This window comes from Corvus moneduloides, chromosome 14 (genome assembly GCF_009650955.1).
Source record: "Corvus moneduloides isolate bCorMon1 chromosome 14, bCorMon1.pri, whole genome shotgun sequence".
NCBI lineage: Eukaryota > Metazoa > Chordata > Aves > Passeriformes > Corvidae > Corvus > Corvus moneduloides.
In genome coordinates this window covers 8,656,152-8,671,832 of record NC_045489.1, presented here as the reverse complement: position 1 = coordinate 8,671,832, position 15,681 = coordinate 8,656,152, and the positions used below count along the sequence as shown (strand labels likewise).

At 39.5% G+C, this 15,681-nt stretch overlaps 1 protein-coding gene across 11 annotated transcripts in view; it reads left to right on the top strand.

Moving 5' to 3' along the window:
• KLHL13 (kelch like family member 13) overlaps positions 1-15,681 on the top strand; it is an 86,586-nt gene that overhangs the window by 43,029 nt on the left and 27,876 nt on the right. Inside the window, exons 1-2 of one of the 11 annotated variants that reach the window (XM_032123678.1) lie at positions 3,550-3,638; positions 4,116-4,228. The exons of 8 other annotated variants lie outside the window; for them this stretch is intronic. In XM_032123678.1, the coding sequence (XP_031979569.1) occupies positions 4,131-4,228 (98 nt within the window). In that variant the 5' untranslated portion in view covers positions 3,550-3,638; positions 4,116-4,130. Of the gene's footprint in view, positions 1-3,235; positions 3,639-4,115; positions 4,229-15,681 lie in introns of those variants that run through there. 2 more of the 11 variants (XM_032123683.1, XM_032123679.1) reach the window with 2 other exon arrangements.

The following is a 15,681-nucleotide window of genomic DNA, read 5'->3' as shown; positions in this document are numbered from 1 at the left end:
GGTTTAAAAGTTTTGTTGGAAGTACAGATGCCCCAGAAATGTGAACACAGTGGGCTGTAAGAGGACAGCATGTTGACAGTTGGTATGTATGACAAAATGTGGTAGCAGCTTAGCATTCAAGTTGCACAAAGGAAGGAAGAGGATATCCTCAGAAAAGGAAGAGAGTCACAAGGGACATGGTTTTAGCTGCATTCCTGCCTTGAAGATTGGGGAGAGCTTGCAGAAGAAAAGATGCTGTGATCAGTGCCCTGGCAAGGGGGGCACTGCATGTGATTTGGTCATGTGCTTGCTGTGTGTGATGCTGTGTGCCTGCTCTTCTCCTTTGGGGCAAATTTTGCTTGTTGCTCAATAGTGAAGCAGGATTTAGATGCAGGGATGGAGGAAGAAGGTTAGGAAATGCTTTCCTCTCTTAACACAAGCATTTTTCAGTGATTCTCCTCTTTGTGGACAGAGCTGCACTGCTGTTCAGCCCCAGTCAGTAGCTTCTGTCCTTGCTTAACATCTCAGGTCTGTAAAATGGCACCTTGGGATCTTGCCTTTGGTGGCATTATTTACTTCTTTCTTCTTATGCCACCTGTTCCTTTCCTTTATGGCCAAGTTTTTTGCAGAAGTGCTTGGTACTCTGTCAGTTACTTCATCTGTGCTCAGTGCAGCTTTGGAAACACGAGCGTGGAATTAGTTGCTTGAAACCCAAACACTTTCTCATCTTTTGTACACAGAGTAAAAGATGTGTGGGAGACTTGGATAATAAGTAGGATATAACTTTAAGCAAGTTATAAATAGTAGATGCTTTTAATTTTGAATTTGAACTTGCTTGTGAGAAAACTACAGAGACCAAGTCCTTTGAATGGTCTCAAAAGGATGTTTAATCTGTGCAGTTATCATGGGATTTTAAGCATTTAGGAGTTTTAAACCTAAAGCACATCTCCAGTTTGTGTGCCAAGTTGGTGTGTTTTCAGAGCACTTGTCTGGGAATAACTGTTTTCTCAACAAGGAGGATTCTGCACACAGCTGTAATTCTGCTTTTGGCGCTCAGGACCAGTTCATTTGAAGATGAGTGACAAAGCTATGTAATATGAGAACGCAAAATGTATATTCATTGGGTGCAATGCACTCCAGGAGATCAGATTACTTTTCCTCTATTTTAAAATGCGCAGCTAAACTGTTATTTTGAAGTCTTAATTAAAATATCCGAATTATATACTGTGATTGTCTGTTGTCTTAGGAGTAGTTTATGGAAAGCATAAAATACATAATAATAGTATTTTCCTTGTGAATATGCAACTAATCTGTGACTGTCAGGAAGAAAATGGGATTTGATTTTTATTTTTTCTCGTTGTGTGTGGATAGGTGATTCATTTCTCACATGGTTGTTCTTTAGCAAGTGACTAGCATTTCCCTATTTTTAGAGTATCTGCCACTGCTACTTTCTTCAATTCTGGATTTTGTACATGGGCTGTTTGGTGGAGTAGTTTGTGCTGGACTTCAGGAGGGGATTTGGTTGGCGGTGCTTGGGATTCCTGTACTTTCAAAAAAATGTTTACTGTTACTGGTTTTTCTGCAAAGGTTTTATTTATGTTGCTTGTAGAGTAAGTGGAAAAATAAGTGAGACCAGAAGCACACAAAGGAGAGCAGATACTTGAAGACTCACGCTGCCCTCTAGGGTGAATGATCTTTGGGTCAAAAGTGAGAAGTAACTCTGATTTCTGTGCCTGTGTGGATTGACATAAATGTCAGTCAATACTTGGGAATGACTTTGTGGCTCGAGTTGGATTTTATTTTACAAATCAGAAGGGTATTTCAGGAGTTACTTCTGAAAAAGGGGTCCATTGATTGTCTTTAGCCTCATTCTTTTTTTTTTTTTCGTATTAGTCATGCTGCTCTTAATAAATAAAACATGTGGCGATCTCCTTGGAGGTGGCAGAGCAGTAAGAGACTTCACAAGCAGTTACCAGTTGGTTGCACTGGCTGCACTTGGTGTGAGGAAGGGAGTAACTTTGCTTATTGTATCTTAAGACACTTTCTTTATAATGGTGAATGTAAAAGCAAAGTTGAGTGTATGAATGCAAACTCATGATTTTTTTAATTTTGTGATTATAATAGCGGTTATCTGACGTCTTTCAACCTGACTTCTAGGCCTTCAGTGCAGAGCTGGCATGATGTAGTAGTCTGGTGGTGTGTCTGTGTGAGAATGGACACAGTATTGACCATGTGTGTAGCCAAGTGTGTCTGTTTGCATGTAAATGCTTGAATTATTTTGCTAAAAGTATGACTGTGCTAAAACTGCATGGTTGTTTTTGCAGGACTAGTGTTTCTTAATAGTCATAGCATATAAACTCTGTTGTCATACACAGTGATGTCTCTTCAGCATCCCAGTAGCAGTTCCTGTGAAATTTGTTGCCTGGCTTAATGCCACTCATTTGTAATTTAGAACTTCAGAGAAGTAGGAGAGAGGCCCTCGATTGTTTGTCCAAGGAGTGCATCTGGTTTTGAGTGGGGTTCTGCTGGGTTATTTTAGTTCCTTGCCTTTGGTTTTGGTAACGGCTTCAGAAGCCCAAAAGTATTTTGGGCAAACATTTTCAGTAATGGTGATCAGGATCAGCAATTATTCCCTGGTTATTTCAGCCCAAACTTGAACTTTACATTGTATGTTTCATTGTTACAAAAACCCTCTCAGAGTGTTGTTAAATGTTACTAGAATGATTAAATTTATAGTAATTTGTAGAAATAGCTCCTGTCCTGGTTCAATTCTTTATTGCTAAGTAGTGTGATAGGGTGTTGACTTTTTAATGAGAGGATTAAGCTGTCCTGATGAATAGAAAAATTGTCATGCTGTATAGAGACTATTCTGAAATGTGTAGACTAAATATCTTAGTGTTGATTTTTTGTGCTGTGGCAATACATTAGAGGTGATTTATGTTTTTCCTGTAAGGTGATCAATATAGCTGAATTTTTGCCTTCTTTTCCCTAGAAACCTGCTCTGCTTCTGCATAAGACGCTATTAAATTCCCTATTCCCTTTTTAATAGTTTGCCTTCCCTGCTCCCCACTGTCGTCAGCCCCAGGAGGTCACCAAGCAGAGCCCTGAGTTGCTGAGTGGTCCGTGATGGGGACCTGCGTGACCATCTGCTTCATCAGTTCTGGACGCAATTTGGGAGCTGCTGGGGGCGGGGGGGGGGCGTTGAGAATTAGATTGTTGATAGCGTTCCTACAAAGACTGCTGTTAACAGCCTGCTAGTCTCTGCTTCTCTACTGCAGAAGACAGAGTGATATTTGTGTTCCCATATCATGTTGTAAAATGCATGAGATTTTGCTCTTCCTCATTGGAAATGAGAATAGGAAAATGAGAGCATCCTGAACCAGAAGCTATTAGAAGAGCATGAAAACCTGCAGTGATTTCTGCTTTATTTTGTCTTCTTAGCTATGGATTAGAAGGACTGATTTTTGCAATGGGTTTTTTCCATAATGGCATTCTTGTATTGTTTGGTCAGAGCTTGCACAGGAGGAAAACAGGCTGCTGAATTTAGCTACTGATCTCTATTAGCCGTGGCCTAAGGCTATGCTGAGATTTATATCCCATTTATATTGTTGCAGCTCAAAAGAAGAATTTTCAGAGGATGACAAGTGTATTCTGAGTAGGTATGTTGTTTCATTTTCATATGAAACCCATTTTTTTTGTTTCTGCTTCTATTGGTCAGAAATGAGGTTAATAGGAAGAGAATATAGTACAGTGCTGCAGTGTCCCTGTTAGGGTAGAACAATAGCACCAGAAACAGTTCTTTAAAAATTAGCTGCTTTTATTAAATAAAGCTGCATTGTGCTGGTGTGCAGAGTGCAGTATTTTTTTTCTTAGCATATACTGCAGTCAGTGCTTCCCTAACGAGGTGGCACTATTGTTGAGTTAGAAGGATAGAATCATCATATTGCTTTAGGGGACAGCAGGATTTAAAAGGAGATGCCTTACAGCCCTGTTTTACAGATTGGAAGCATCGGTTTAGGGGCATTGGCAGAATCATTTCCTTGTTCTTAGCAGCAGCCACTGCTGTGTCAGTAGTGTGTGGAATGGAAGTCCTAGTTGGTAGTCTGTTATGGAAACGCTGTTTACTGTTATTGTAGTACCGTGGTGACAACATGCCATTGAAATGGAAAACGAGCTCTCCTGCTATCTGGAAATTCCCAGTTCCTGTGCTTAAAACATCCAGGTCATCGCCACTTTCTCCAGCATACATGTAAGTGAGAGAAATGAGGATAATAAGGTGGGAATGTTTTTTGTGAGACTACCCTGTGGCAAAATACCCTGTTACATATTAAATGACATTGGCACTCAGAATTTTATCTTGTTTGCTATGTAGATGCGCCCCCCCCCCTCCCATTTTTATTATGGATGTTGTGTCAAGTCTTCTCTTTTTGTTGAAACGTAGAGAAATTGTGCAGATTAAGCCATATTCATAATGATATTCTGTATGTTCATTTGAGAAGTTTGTGGTGGTGTTAATTTGTAGAGTTGATCTTGAATTGACAAGTTAAGCTTTGAGGCTGGCAGGCTTTCTTTATAGTGTGTATGTGAACATTTCCTCCTCCTGACTATTTCATTTGGAAATTGAGCTTGAAATCACCTGCTGTATTGTACTGCATTTCTGTTCATGTGAGTTCTTGTAGAGATGAAATCATACTGCTTTGGTCTTGTTTTATTCTTTGAAGTCTTAGCCTTAATACAAATTGAATGTCTTCATAAAAAGTTACACTAAAATCTTAAAACATAAATTTGAATCATTCATATCTGAATACTTACGTAGTTATACAGGTTGTCAGTGTAAAGTAGCTTCACAATATGCCTTTGTCTTGCCAAATCCTGATGCAGCTTTTGTTCACCTATTGTTGCTGTGAGTTTTGTGTTAGCATATACAGGTGGCTTTTTTTTCCTTCTCTGAAATAAAACTACTAAGCACAGGGTACTGAATTCCTTCTGCCTTTATTTAAGGAAGCAGCTCTTTCAAAAGGAGGAAGAGTTGCTTTAAAATGCACGGGTAGCAGTGTAGGTGACTTTTCTATCTGGAAATTGCTGTAAAGGCTGCTACTTTTCAATAGTATTCCAGCCTAATACCTACAATATTAGTAGTTTTAAGCTTGCATTGTCTGCTTGCAGATAGGCTTTTGTTTCAGCTACAGTAGGTACATGCTGTAAGAGAGAGGTGCACAGGTCCTCTAAATGTCTTTTTTGTTGTTGTTGCTGAGCATGGCATTGTTACTGGTGGGGCTGAAAGAATCCAGTGCCATGTGCATGGTCACTATTGTTCTCAGGGAGAAAGGCTGAGGGAACAAACCTGGTTGTAAAAAACCTGTACTGGGCACGCTCACATTTAAGATTAACTAATCTTATGACAAGATGTGGGTGTGCTTCAGTCTTTTTACCGGAAGCTTCAAATATACTTAAGGCTACCAAAAGAGAAGGTATTTCCACCTATTCTGAGTTGTTAAAAAATATGACTTAAATATAAGGAAAGTGTCATTATGATAAGAGTTGTGAGACATTTGAACCTATTTCAGGGAAACAGTGTAGTCATTGTTTTATCTTATGCTGTTGTTTTTAAACTGTAGTACTCTTAAATACAAGAAAAATCAGAACTAGCCCAGTCTGATGTCTCTGCTGCCGAAACGGAGCATTTCTTTTGTGTGTCGCCTTTAAAGTGCTAATCTTAGCCCTGAGAATGCTCCAGCCTTTGTGATGGGGATTGTGTGGCTGATTATCTCAGTGTGTTGAAAGTATGAACAGGTTTATTGATCATGCTTAAACTATATGACGGTGAGCTTATCTGGAGTATGAGAAATATGTACTCAGCAGCCTTAATCTTCTCTTGATAATGAGTCAGTGTATCTCAATGTTTATGAAGACACTTCTTCACTGGTACACAGACCTGACATTAGGAGGACTCGTATATCTCACGTTAAAATTATTCATATATATTATTGTAAAGAATGAGAAATGTTACCAAATGGCACCTACTTGATTAGGCAATATAAATCAACTAATTAAAAAATCCCTTGTAATTTAGGTTGACCAGTAAAATAGGTTATGGGATTAATTACCTTCATTGCAGAGATAACAGTAAATTTACTACTGTTTTATATAATCTGATGTTTTTCATATTCATATTTATAAATTTTCTGTCATAAGTAGTACTCTGCACACTAGCAAAGGGCTTATGTTTTGAGTAAAGGATTGAGGAATAAAGTGGTGTGTGACATGGAACACATATTGATGTAAAATAAATGGCCATAAAACTCTAGAATTCACAGATGAGCACTTCAATACTAGGTATTTTGGATCTAGGGTATGCAAAGGAATGATTGAGCTTTTAATCCCGTAAATACTTGACATCTCCATCTTACAAAATAGGGGGTTTAGTGTAGTTTGGAATGCAAAGTAGAGAGGTCTTAAAAGTGCTTGTTTTTTTTTCTTGTATTTAAAATGAAATTCCAGTTTTTCAGGTTTCTCTAGTAAAGTTGACCTTAGCTTTAAAGGCTTCACCCTGCTTATGATTTACAGGCAACTTACCTAGAGAGTAACCTGATGATCAGGTCACATATATTTTATTAGAGTTTTTTTGGTCTGTGTACCCAATAGCTGAACTGTGCCTTAGTTTCCCTGTCTCAAAATGCTGAGACTGGTGGTTGTGAGCAGGTTTGGCTTCTTGGATGAAGCACCTATGTAGTAAGTGCTGCTGCAAAATGTTTACTGTCTTGCAGCTGTGCAGCTGGGGTGGCTTAGCTCAGTCTCTGCTTGGAAAGTTTGTGGTAGTTGGTGATCTGGAAAAAGGAGTGTGAGGAGCTCGTCTTGGAGAGTTCTGTGCTGGGGGGAACTTGTGGAAGGGTAGTACCTGAAATAAAGGACCTGCAAAAGCTGAGGTGTGATGAATTTGTAGGTGAGGATGTGGTTCTGTTACTGGGAAGTCTGTTTGGTTTGCCCGGTCTAGTACCCCTTTCCTGGCAATGGGAAGGAGCAGCAGGGACTTGCTGCCTCTTGCCTGGTGGCTTTGTATACCACCAGTTATTTAGTAGGGATATTTTCAGGACATCCTGACTGCAAGAGGGAACTCTTCGCATTATTCAGAGGGTGAAGGGTTCCGCTGATGGGGAATGCACACATTCCCTGTCTTCTGGTGAAACTGATCCAGAGTAGCCTGAACTTTCCCCCAAACTGGAGAGATCCAGTGACATTGCATAGGTGAAATTAGGCACTATTAGAATTGGAACACTGGCATGTACCAATATGTGTAGGTGTAGTGTAGCTGGCTTAGTGCATGAGTTAGGAATGTGCAGCTGTGGGTACATGCATACACCTTTGTCAGGCTGCATTTTCTTTCACGGCAATTACGTTGCTGGGATTTAGAATGTAGATGACTTTTGCCAAACATTGGGAAAGCTGTTACAGCAAGTTTATGCACCACTAGTCAAATCATATTCATATTTGTGGTTGCATTGCCTATGTTGGAGAGAGACCTAGGTGACTTCATATATCACGTGGACAGTGTCAGCAAGCGAGTAAGAGGCAAGGACAAAGTGAGTAACACAGAAAGTGAATAACACTTGAAAAAGTGGTGTTCCATGGCATCATAGCTGTTATTTAACATGGTTGCCAAATGTTAAAAACAAAAAAGCAACAGGGACTGACATAAGCAGAGGTTAAGAATTAAAGCACTACTATAGTGGGGGTGAGGAACAGTTCTGAATTGTATTTAACAGTTTTGAGGCATAAAGGAACATGAGTCCCAATTATTGTTCATGGGGCACGGCATCTCATACATTAAGAACTAAGAGAATTCTTTCTTATTCACACCAGTAATGTCATATTTTTTTTAAAAAAAACTGTGCGCATCTTCCATTAACACAAATGGAAACAATGTTTGTGGAAACTCAGGAGATTTAAGTGCTATGATGAGCATCTACAAAAAATTCAATAATGCAAGAATACTATTTGCAAAAACACTTTACAGAGGATTGTTCTATTAATGTTGTGTCATGCAAGAATATTCTTAGCTGCTTTTTAAAAATTTAAATGTTGAATTAAGTGGTTTTAGTCAGCTGCATGCCAATTTTAAAGATAAGTAAAATAAAATAAATCTTAATTCAGTATAATCAATTTGTAATCTTAGTGCCTTCTATCCTTTTACATGGAATAGTGTGTTGATATTAAATGGCAGCTATCCTTTGCATGTGTTTTCATAAATAACTGACAAATGTTAGGAGAAATAAACAGATGTGGTATTCCAAATATATTGCTATTAAAGGGTTTGCAACACGGTCTGTCTGTCCTGAGTCACGTGGTTGTGAAATTTTTCTGATCGGAAATGCTTTGCTCTAATGGAAATCAGGTACTGTGCAGGAAAGTAGAATAAATTCTCAGTATTCTGGAGTAAGCAGCATTAGTTTTAGCTGCTTATATGGTTATATAGGTTAATGCTTTTGTGTCTTCTTCCAACTATCTGATTTGCTCTACAATTGAATTTATGCTATACAGTGATATATACTTAAATGGGAAAAGGTGTGTGTGCATAATTCATCAGACTACCTGTATTAGTTCTCTTTGGTGAGACTACCCTGTGCATGTCTGCTGCCTTCAATGGTCATTTTTGGTAAATGAGCCCTTTTGTTGGGCTCCTGAGCATTTGGCAGACTACACAATATTCACACTCACCTGTCTTGGGCAAGATTTCCATTTTATGACATTGCTTCCTAGATATTTCAAATTTCAACATGTTGAAAGTCCATGTGCATCTCACCTCAAATATTTTTTAAACTGATCTGACAGTACATGCAAACAGATTAATTGAATGAGTGGGGAGTAAAGGGGGCTTGTATCTTACTAGTAGGAGACTGCTTTTAATCCCAGAAATTTTGTGTATGGAGTTGTCTTGGTTTTGAAAGACACGTAGGTGTCTGCTAAGGAAGGCAGAAGCCTCCCTTGAAGTGGCAGATGTAACCCCTTTCCCTCCGAGTTATTATAATTTTGAAATCAAGGGCCTTTAGGCAAAGATGTGGGAAATAGGAATAACAGTTCTTTACTATTATATATATATATACATAGATAGATAGATAGATATAAAAAACCAGTCAAACAAAACAGCAATAACTATGGCAGTAACAGCAAACAATCACAAACCCAGTCCCAGCCTCTCTCGGCTGTCCAGCCCTTTCCCCTCGGGTGCAGTTCCGCTCGCAGCCGGCAGGGGCGCTGGCGGCTCCCCGTGAGCAGGGCAGGTGCGATGGTTCCCCCGCGGCTGCAGGGGGCGCTCCGGAGCGAGCTCGGGGAGCACGCGGCACCGGTGCCCTGGGATCCCGGGAAGGGATGGAACAAAGGCTTCACAAACCCCTGGGCAGCCGATCCCGGTGTCCGGCTGGAGCTTCGGGAACAGCAGGCTGGAACGGCAGGCTGGAGCGGCAGAGATGAGCACAAATCCTGGAGGACAGACGAGATGTATCCAAACGGAGAACCCCCCGGAGGTCTGGACAGGCAGGGCGAGCACGGCTACAACGCAGCGAAGGCTCGAAGCAACAGCGGGGCAGGGCGGCCACAGCCCGGCCTCCAGCGGGGCAGGGAGGGCGGCTTTGGGATCCCGGTGTTGTTTCCAGCAGAAAGAAAAGTAGCGGAAGCAAGCAGACTCCTCTCTCTCTCGGACGCAGAGAGCGAACTGACCCCACACCCAGGTGAAACAAAAGGAATAGCCAGGCATACCCCACCCTCAGTGGGTAGCTCTTTGTTTTAAGTATCCAACGATGCGCGATTTGTTCCCTTAGCAACATGTATGGGGGGGGCGGGGGGGAAGGAAATTCCTTTAACAGAAAAAAAAAAAAAACAACCTAGGACTAAACTAAAACCCCAACAGGAGTTCTCCTTTGTGCCTGTTGATCTTTCTTCTGCTCTTTATGTAATAGTTATTTCAAGAGATTATTCTAAGTTTGAAATGTGAAATTTCGTTGCTGTAGTAAACTGATAAAAATGAGGAAAAACCTCCAACTTGTTTGTCATGGAGCCTCCCGGGGCTCATGTTTTTTCTGGGGAGATCTTATACGGGATGATGTAGCTAACAGATCCCCAAATTGACACACTTCTCCTTATACAGCGTGATGTTGCAATATTGGCATTGTGTTGTGACATGGTAAAACATCTTTATTGAATTATCTAGAATTATTACTCAGCCTGTTCTGCCAGCATGTTAGTTCTGCCAGTTTGTTATTTTTGCCATTATTTCTTTGTTACTGTGAAAAAAAACTTGTTGTCCAGTCACATTCTACTCACTTACTTTTCTAGTATTTTCTGTTAACATTTGGGTGGGGCTACCTATGGATTTTCAAAAAGTGCTTGGTGAATATTTGGGTTTTAAAATAATAGTTGCTTGTTCTAAATGGTAATAATGGGAATTTTAGTGTAATAATGTGTAGCTATCACACTAAAGTGGAAGTGCACATTATATTATTGCTGTAATATTTTGTCCAGCAGTGACAAAGATTGTAACAACATCTAAATTGCAAAAATGTGTTTTTTCATGGCATGAACAAGTCACATGCCCTCATCTGGCATGCATAGATCTAAATACTTTATCATATAGGGGAAGAATATTTTACAATTGAAAGTAATTAATGGCCCTCTACACCCTCTCCGGCAGACTGCAATAAAGGAATGCTAAAACATCTGTGAGAAGTAACAGAGCAAGGTAAATGGTAGAGAAGAACACAAACCCTAATGTCAGAATCTTACTGACTTTTAAGGTATCAGAATTATTCTGACCAGTATGTAGGGAAAAACCCTCCAACACTCTTGGAGGGAGTAGTTCGTAGTTTAGTTACAGGAATACAGTGGGATGTATATTCTATGACCAAATATTGAATGTGCAGGTACCTCTTTAGACTTAGATTTGTCTCTAAGGAGCCATTCTGTTAACTTACTGACTTGTGTGTGAAAACCAAGGACACATAAAGTACAACTGTAATCTGCTGGTGCATGCAGAATGGTTTTTGTAAGTGTTTTGTAATACTCAGGAAGTATTAAGCTGCCTAGTCAAAATTCTTAACTTTTGAGCACTTAAGACCAAATATAAAGAGCAGAAAATAGGTGCAGTGTTAGTCCAGCCTAAACTATGAAACCTCTGGCTATTGTATTTTACCTTTTTCAACATTAAGGGAATAAAATAGTTCTCCTTATGTAGAAAAGCTACAAAATGTGTATTTCCTTTGCTTTTTCTGTTTCTAACAGTAGGAATCAATAGACAAATGCCAACTTTAGCAAAAAGTCATTAGAGAACTGTTTCTAATTTGGCATCATTAAACAATGTGAGCCCGCAAATTTAAGCTACTGTTATAAACATATATTATAGTATTGGCTTCTCGCAAAGTATTAAAGTAGATATTATATAATGTTAGAAATGCTTTTTGCTGTGTGGATGTAGTTTTCTCTCGTTTTAGCAAGAATGTTAGCAAGTGTGAGCAAGTAAGATAACCTCCAAGCGAGCAGAGGATGAGGCCCAAGGAGCTGCTAATCAACACTTTGTCCGGGGAACAAAAGGGCCCAAAGGCTGCTCCGCCCGGAGAACGGGCGGCCAGGAGGGTCCGGAGCCGCTATCACCGCTCTGCCCGGGGGCAAAGAGGCCCAAAGCTGCAATCAGCCCTGACTGTCTGGAGAATTAAGAGATCCACCCCACCATCGACTCTTACCTAGCGGGCCCAACCCCAAGAATCAAAAGAAATAAAACCACAAGGCCGAAGACTACGCATGCTCTAAAAAGGCGGCCCCAAGGAGTGGCCATGCAGATCAATTCCTAGAAAAGTTTTAATATGAATAGAGAACAGACAGTAAAAATGGTATAAAAAGGACTCACCTCGGGCATCAGGCGTGCTCTTGGCAGAGCGCCAAGGCACCCGGCCATTATCCCTTTGCTTTATTTTATGTGTCTCTTATTGTCTTTATATTAAACTCTTTAAATTCTAACAGGAGAGTGAACCTCGTTTTTCACACTACTAATGGTTCAATGAATGCAAACCCTTTGTCAAACAGATAAATGTGGATGTGATACTAAGGCTCCCAGAGAGATTGAATGCTGTAAGGAACAATAGCTTTATAGCACTGACTGAGCCAAATACTGCTTTATTTCTGTGGAAAACAAATTTGAATTAACCAGTGGGCTGTAATTATGCTGCAAACAGCTTGAGACCTGTGATTGTTTAGTTGTTTAAGAAGGAATTTTGAAGAGAATATTTTCTGTTTGCATATTCTTGAGAAAACATACCAAAGCAGTTGATGATGTTGCTCAGTCCTCCTCTTCTGGCTTTGTGGCAACTGATCTTGTGCTGGCTTTGGTAACAGTGTGGCATTACTAGAAGGTGATACAAAAAGGTTTAAGTGATGTTGGGAGTATCTTTGTTTCTGTGTTCTCCTACTTTCCATTGAGATCCACTGGTGCTGGGAACAGTAACAATGTATTCAATCATCTGAGTGTTTATAGTAGCTCTCATCATTTCTGTGGATGTGGGCTTGTGTGCTTGGGGGCAAACTTTTTCTCAGTATGGTGGTTGTATGTTGAAGTCCAAAGAGACTTGACTGTATTAAAAAAAAAAAAAAGGCACAAAAAGGAAAGGTTAAGGCTTGACATTTAAGTTCTAGTCTCCAAAACTTTGCTTCTAGAAATAGCTTCAGTCAGTTACCTGGAGCCTGACTGTGGTTGAGCATGGGTCAGTGTCCCTGTCCCTCAGGTGAAGTTGTGTTTGTTGTTCACCTTGTGGCCTTGCTGCCTTTGGTGATGGTGCTGGCAGAGTTGCTCAGGCTACGTTGCTTCTGTACTGACTTTCCCTTCACCTTTTTCATCTGGTCACTGCAATGCATCTCATGCTGTAACTGTGTCAGAACAGCAGGTAAAGCTGGTGCACTGCCTGCCTGCCTCTGCTCATCAGTGTGTGCCTAGAAATGACCTTTGTCCTTCTCTGCTGATTTTGGGGGGTTTGCAAGTCCTGTATCCTCATCTCCTGCTTCCGTTAGCCAGAGCCTTGTAAAAGTAAAAACCCACTTCTCACTGCTTCGGTCTATTATATAGAGCCTGTTTTTATTTTCTCCTTTTACAGAACACCCTCAGTTTGGAGGAAAGGTGGAAAATGTGGCATCTCTTTGCTTTTTAATTTAAGTAACAGTAAGTTTTATTTTGTGCCTTTCTCCTGGAGCAGAGATTTAGAAGAGCTCAGTATGAAGTTACTAAACAAATGTTTTTAAATGTTCTGCTGTTACTGCTGCCCTTCTAATGTATGAAAAAGATCAGGTGTAAAAAATGAAGTATCAAAATATAAACATCAGAGCATTGCCCAAAATGAGCAGTATTCGGCACTAGCTGCCACAGCTGTTTTAGGAGATTGCATTCACAGTAGTTACAATGCAGTGATAATTTACTTGAGGCAGAAGGTTTGTAAACTTCTGGTTGTGGTGGCCCCTTTCAAGTGAACAGAATTAAATAGAATTTTAAAGAAATTCAGTAGCCTGACAAATACAAAGTGTTTTTAGTTTCGGCAGAAGCCTCAAGTTCATCTAATAAAAATATGGTCTTTAAACTGTCCAGTAAAAACAGTGACATCTGAAGCTGATAGCGTAGGACAACTGGTCATAGTGATAAAGGAAAAAAAGGCATGATTCCCACTCCTAATGCACTGTGTGTGTCACAGAGATGATCCACGCAAAGCAATTTAGGTCTTGCCTTCCAGTGTTGTTCTTGTGTTTATCCTACATTTGGCTCTTAAGCAGCAGTGGTGTCAGTACCTGTGTGCCCCAAAGCAAGAACTGAAGTTTGAACCTACTGGTTGGTCTGTGAAGAGGAGTTAACTTGCTTTGTCAACCTACTGCAACAAAAATGACTTTTCTCTTTCTTTTCTTTGGTAGCTGGAATTGTAGATCTATTTTAAAATACGAATTTGTGTTTCCTATAGAAGCTTTTTTGCAATAAAAAACCATCAGCCAAAGATAAAACTGGTTAGTTTTACTGGGTTGCTGATACCATAAAAGAATTAAATTAGAAATTCTTGATAAAAAATAGTAGTAAAAGGAAGAGATGCTATTTTAGGCAAGGACAAGTATAAAAGTAACTTCTTCACCTGAGTAAAGGATTTCCTGAAATTGTATGAGTAGGAGATATGGAATGGAAATGTGAAATACCATGATTGCATATTTTTTTCATCTACTTTATATTAATATTTGGATTTCTTAAAAACATATTATGAGATTTTCTTTAATACAATGCTGCCACATCAGTTCTGCTTACTGAGCTCCAAGGTGGCCAGGTACTTTGTTGGGAAATTCCTGAATTCATTACTCATGAAGTTGGAACATCTGTTCATAGTGGGAAGATAGCAATATAGTCAATAATTTTTTTTTTTTGAGACTGAGCTTACTAAAATAATTTTTGGCAGATTAAGCATATAAAGTAAAAAATTGTTCTATTTTTAATAGTAAATGAGAGTTTTTTTGTATTTAGTGGCCTTTTAATTAATAGGTTCATTAGCGAATTGCATGCATAGGTGCATGCACAGGATAGCCCTGTACATGCCCTGTACAAAAAACCAGGGGTTTTTTTGATAGGTTGTAAAATCATAAAGATTTGGCTTGCAATAAGAATAATCTGACATTGAAATCTCTGTCCTTATTACCTGATAAATACCAGTGTCCTGGCAAATGCCAGGGGTGATTGCATCAGAAGCCATTTTACCAGTGACCAGAACACCTGTGGTCATGGTTCATTGAGAAGTAATTTGACAGAGAAAATAAGGTTATAGTCCTTTCAAAAATGAGCTATTGAGCTTCACCAAATTAAGAACTCTCTCTCTGGCCAGTATGGCTTTGGCAAAGCTTTTACTGAGTTATGTAAAGACTGGGTTTTAAATAAATTGGAGAACATGCACTCTAAAATATCTGTAGCTGTAGGCTGATGTCCTTACTTTGTTTTCAGAGAGTCCCTACAATAGTCTGAGAAACATGAATGGATTACTGATGGAAATGAACAAATCCTTAATAATACTCTTAGTTGCCTTGTTTCTGTTGCATCAGAATGAACTCAACTACTTCTGAAGAAAACATAACAGAATATTGGTTTATTTCATTTGTGCCACTAAACTCTAAAAAATGGCGACTCCATAATTAGAATATTCTAGTTGAGAATAAAATTTGTCACAGTTTTCACAGATCTTTGCTTATCTTGGGTCGCCTGGATGCCTCTGAACTGTTTTAACAGGTTAACAATTGCTAAGTGGTTTAGAAAGCAATTTGCCTCTGTGAATCATGTTGTAACTCCAGCCAGTTAAATCTGTCAGTATTTGCTGGAAAGTTAAAGCATATTAATATCCATATAATGCACACTCCATTTTCATCACTACAAAAATACCAGTTGGAAGCACTTGGAGGATTAACTTGGAGTCATGAGAAGAGCATGTTTCGTTACAGCCTCTAGGAAAAAATGAAACGTTAAAGAATCAACATGTGGTTAGAAAGAAATTTCTGATTCAACCTACTTTGTGATAGCAACTAATTAACCTCTGGCACCTTTTTCTGAACTACAGGCCACTGCTTCCCAGAGGTTGCAGAAAGTCAGGCAGCTCCTCTGCCTTCCTCTTGCAGTGTTAATATTCATTTCACATTCAACTCCCAACATTCTCTTGT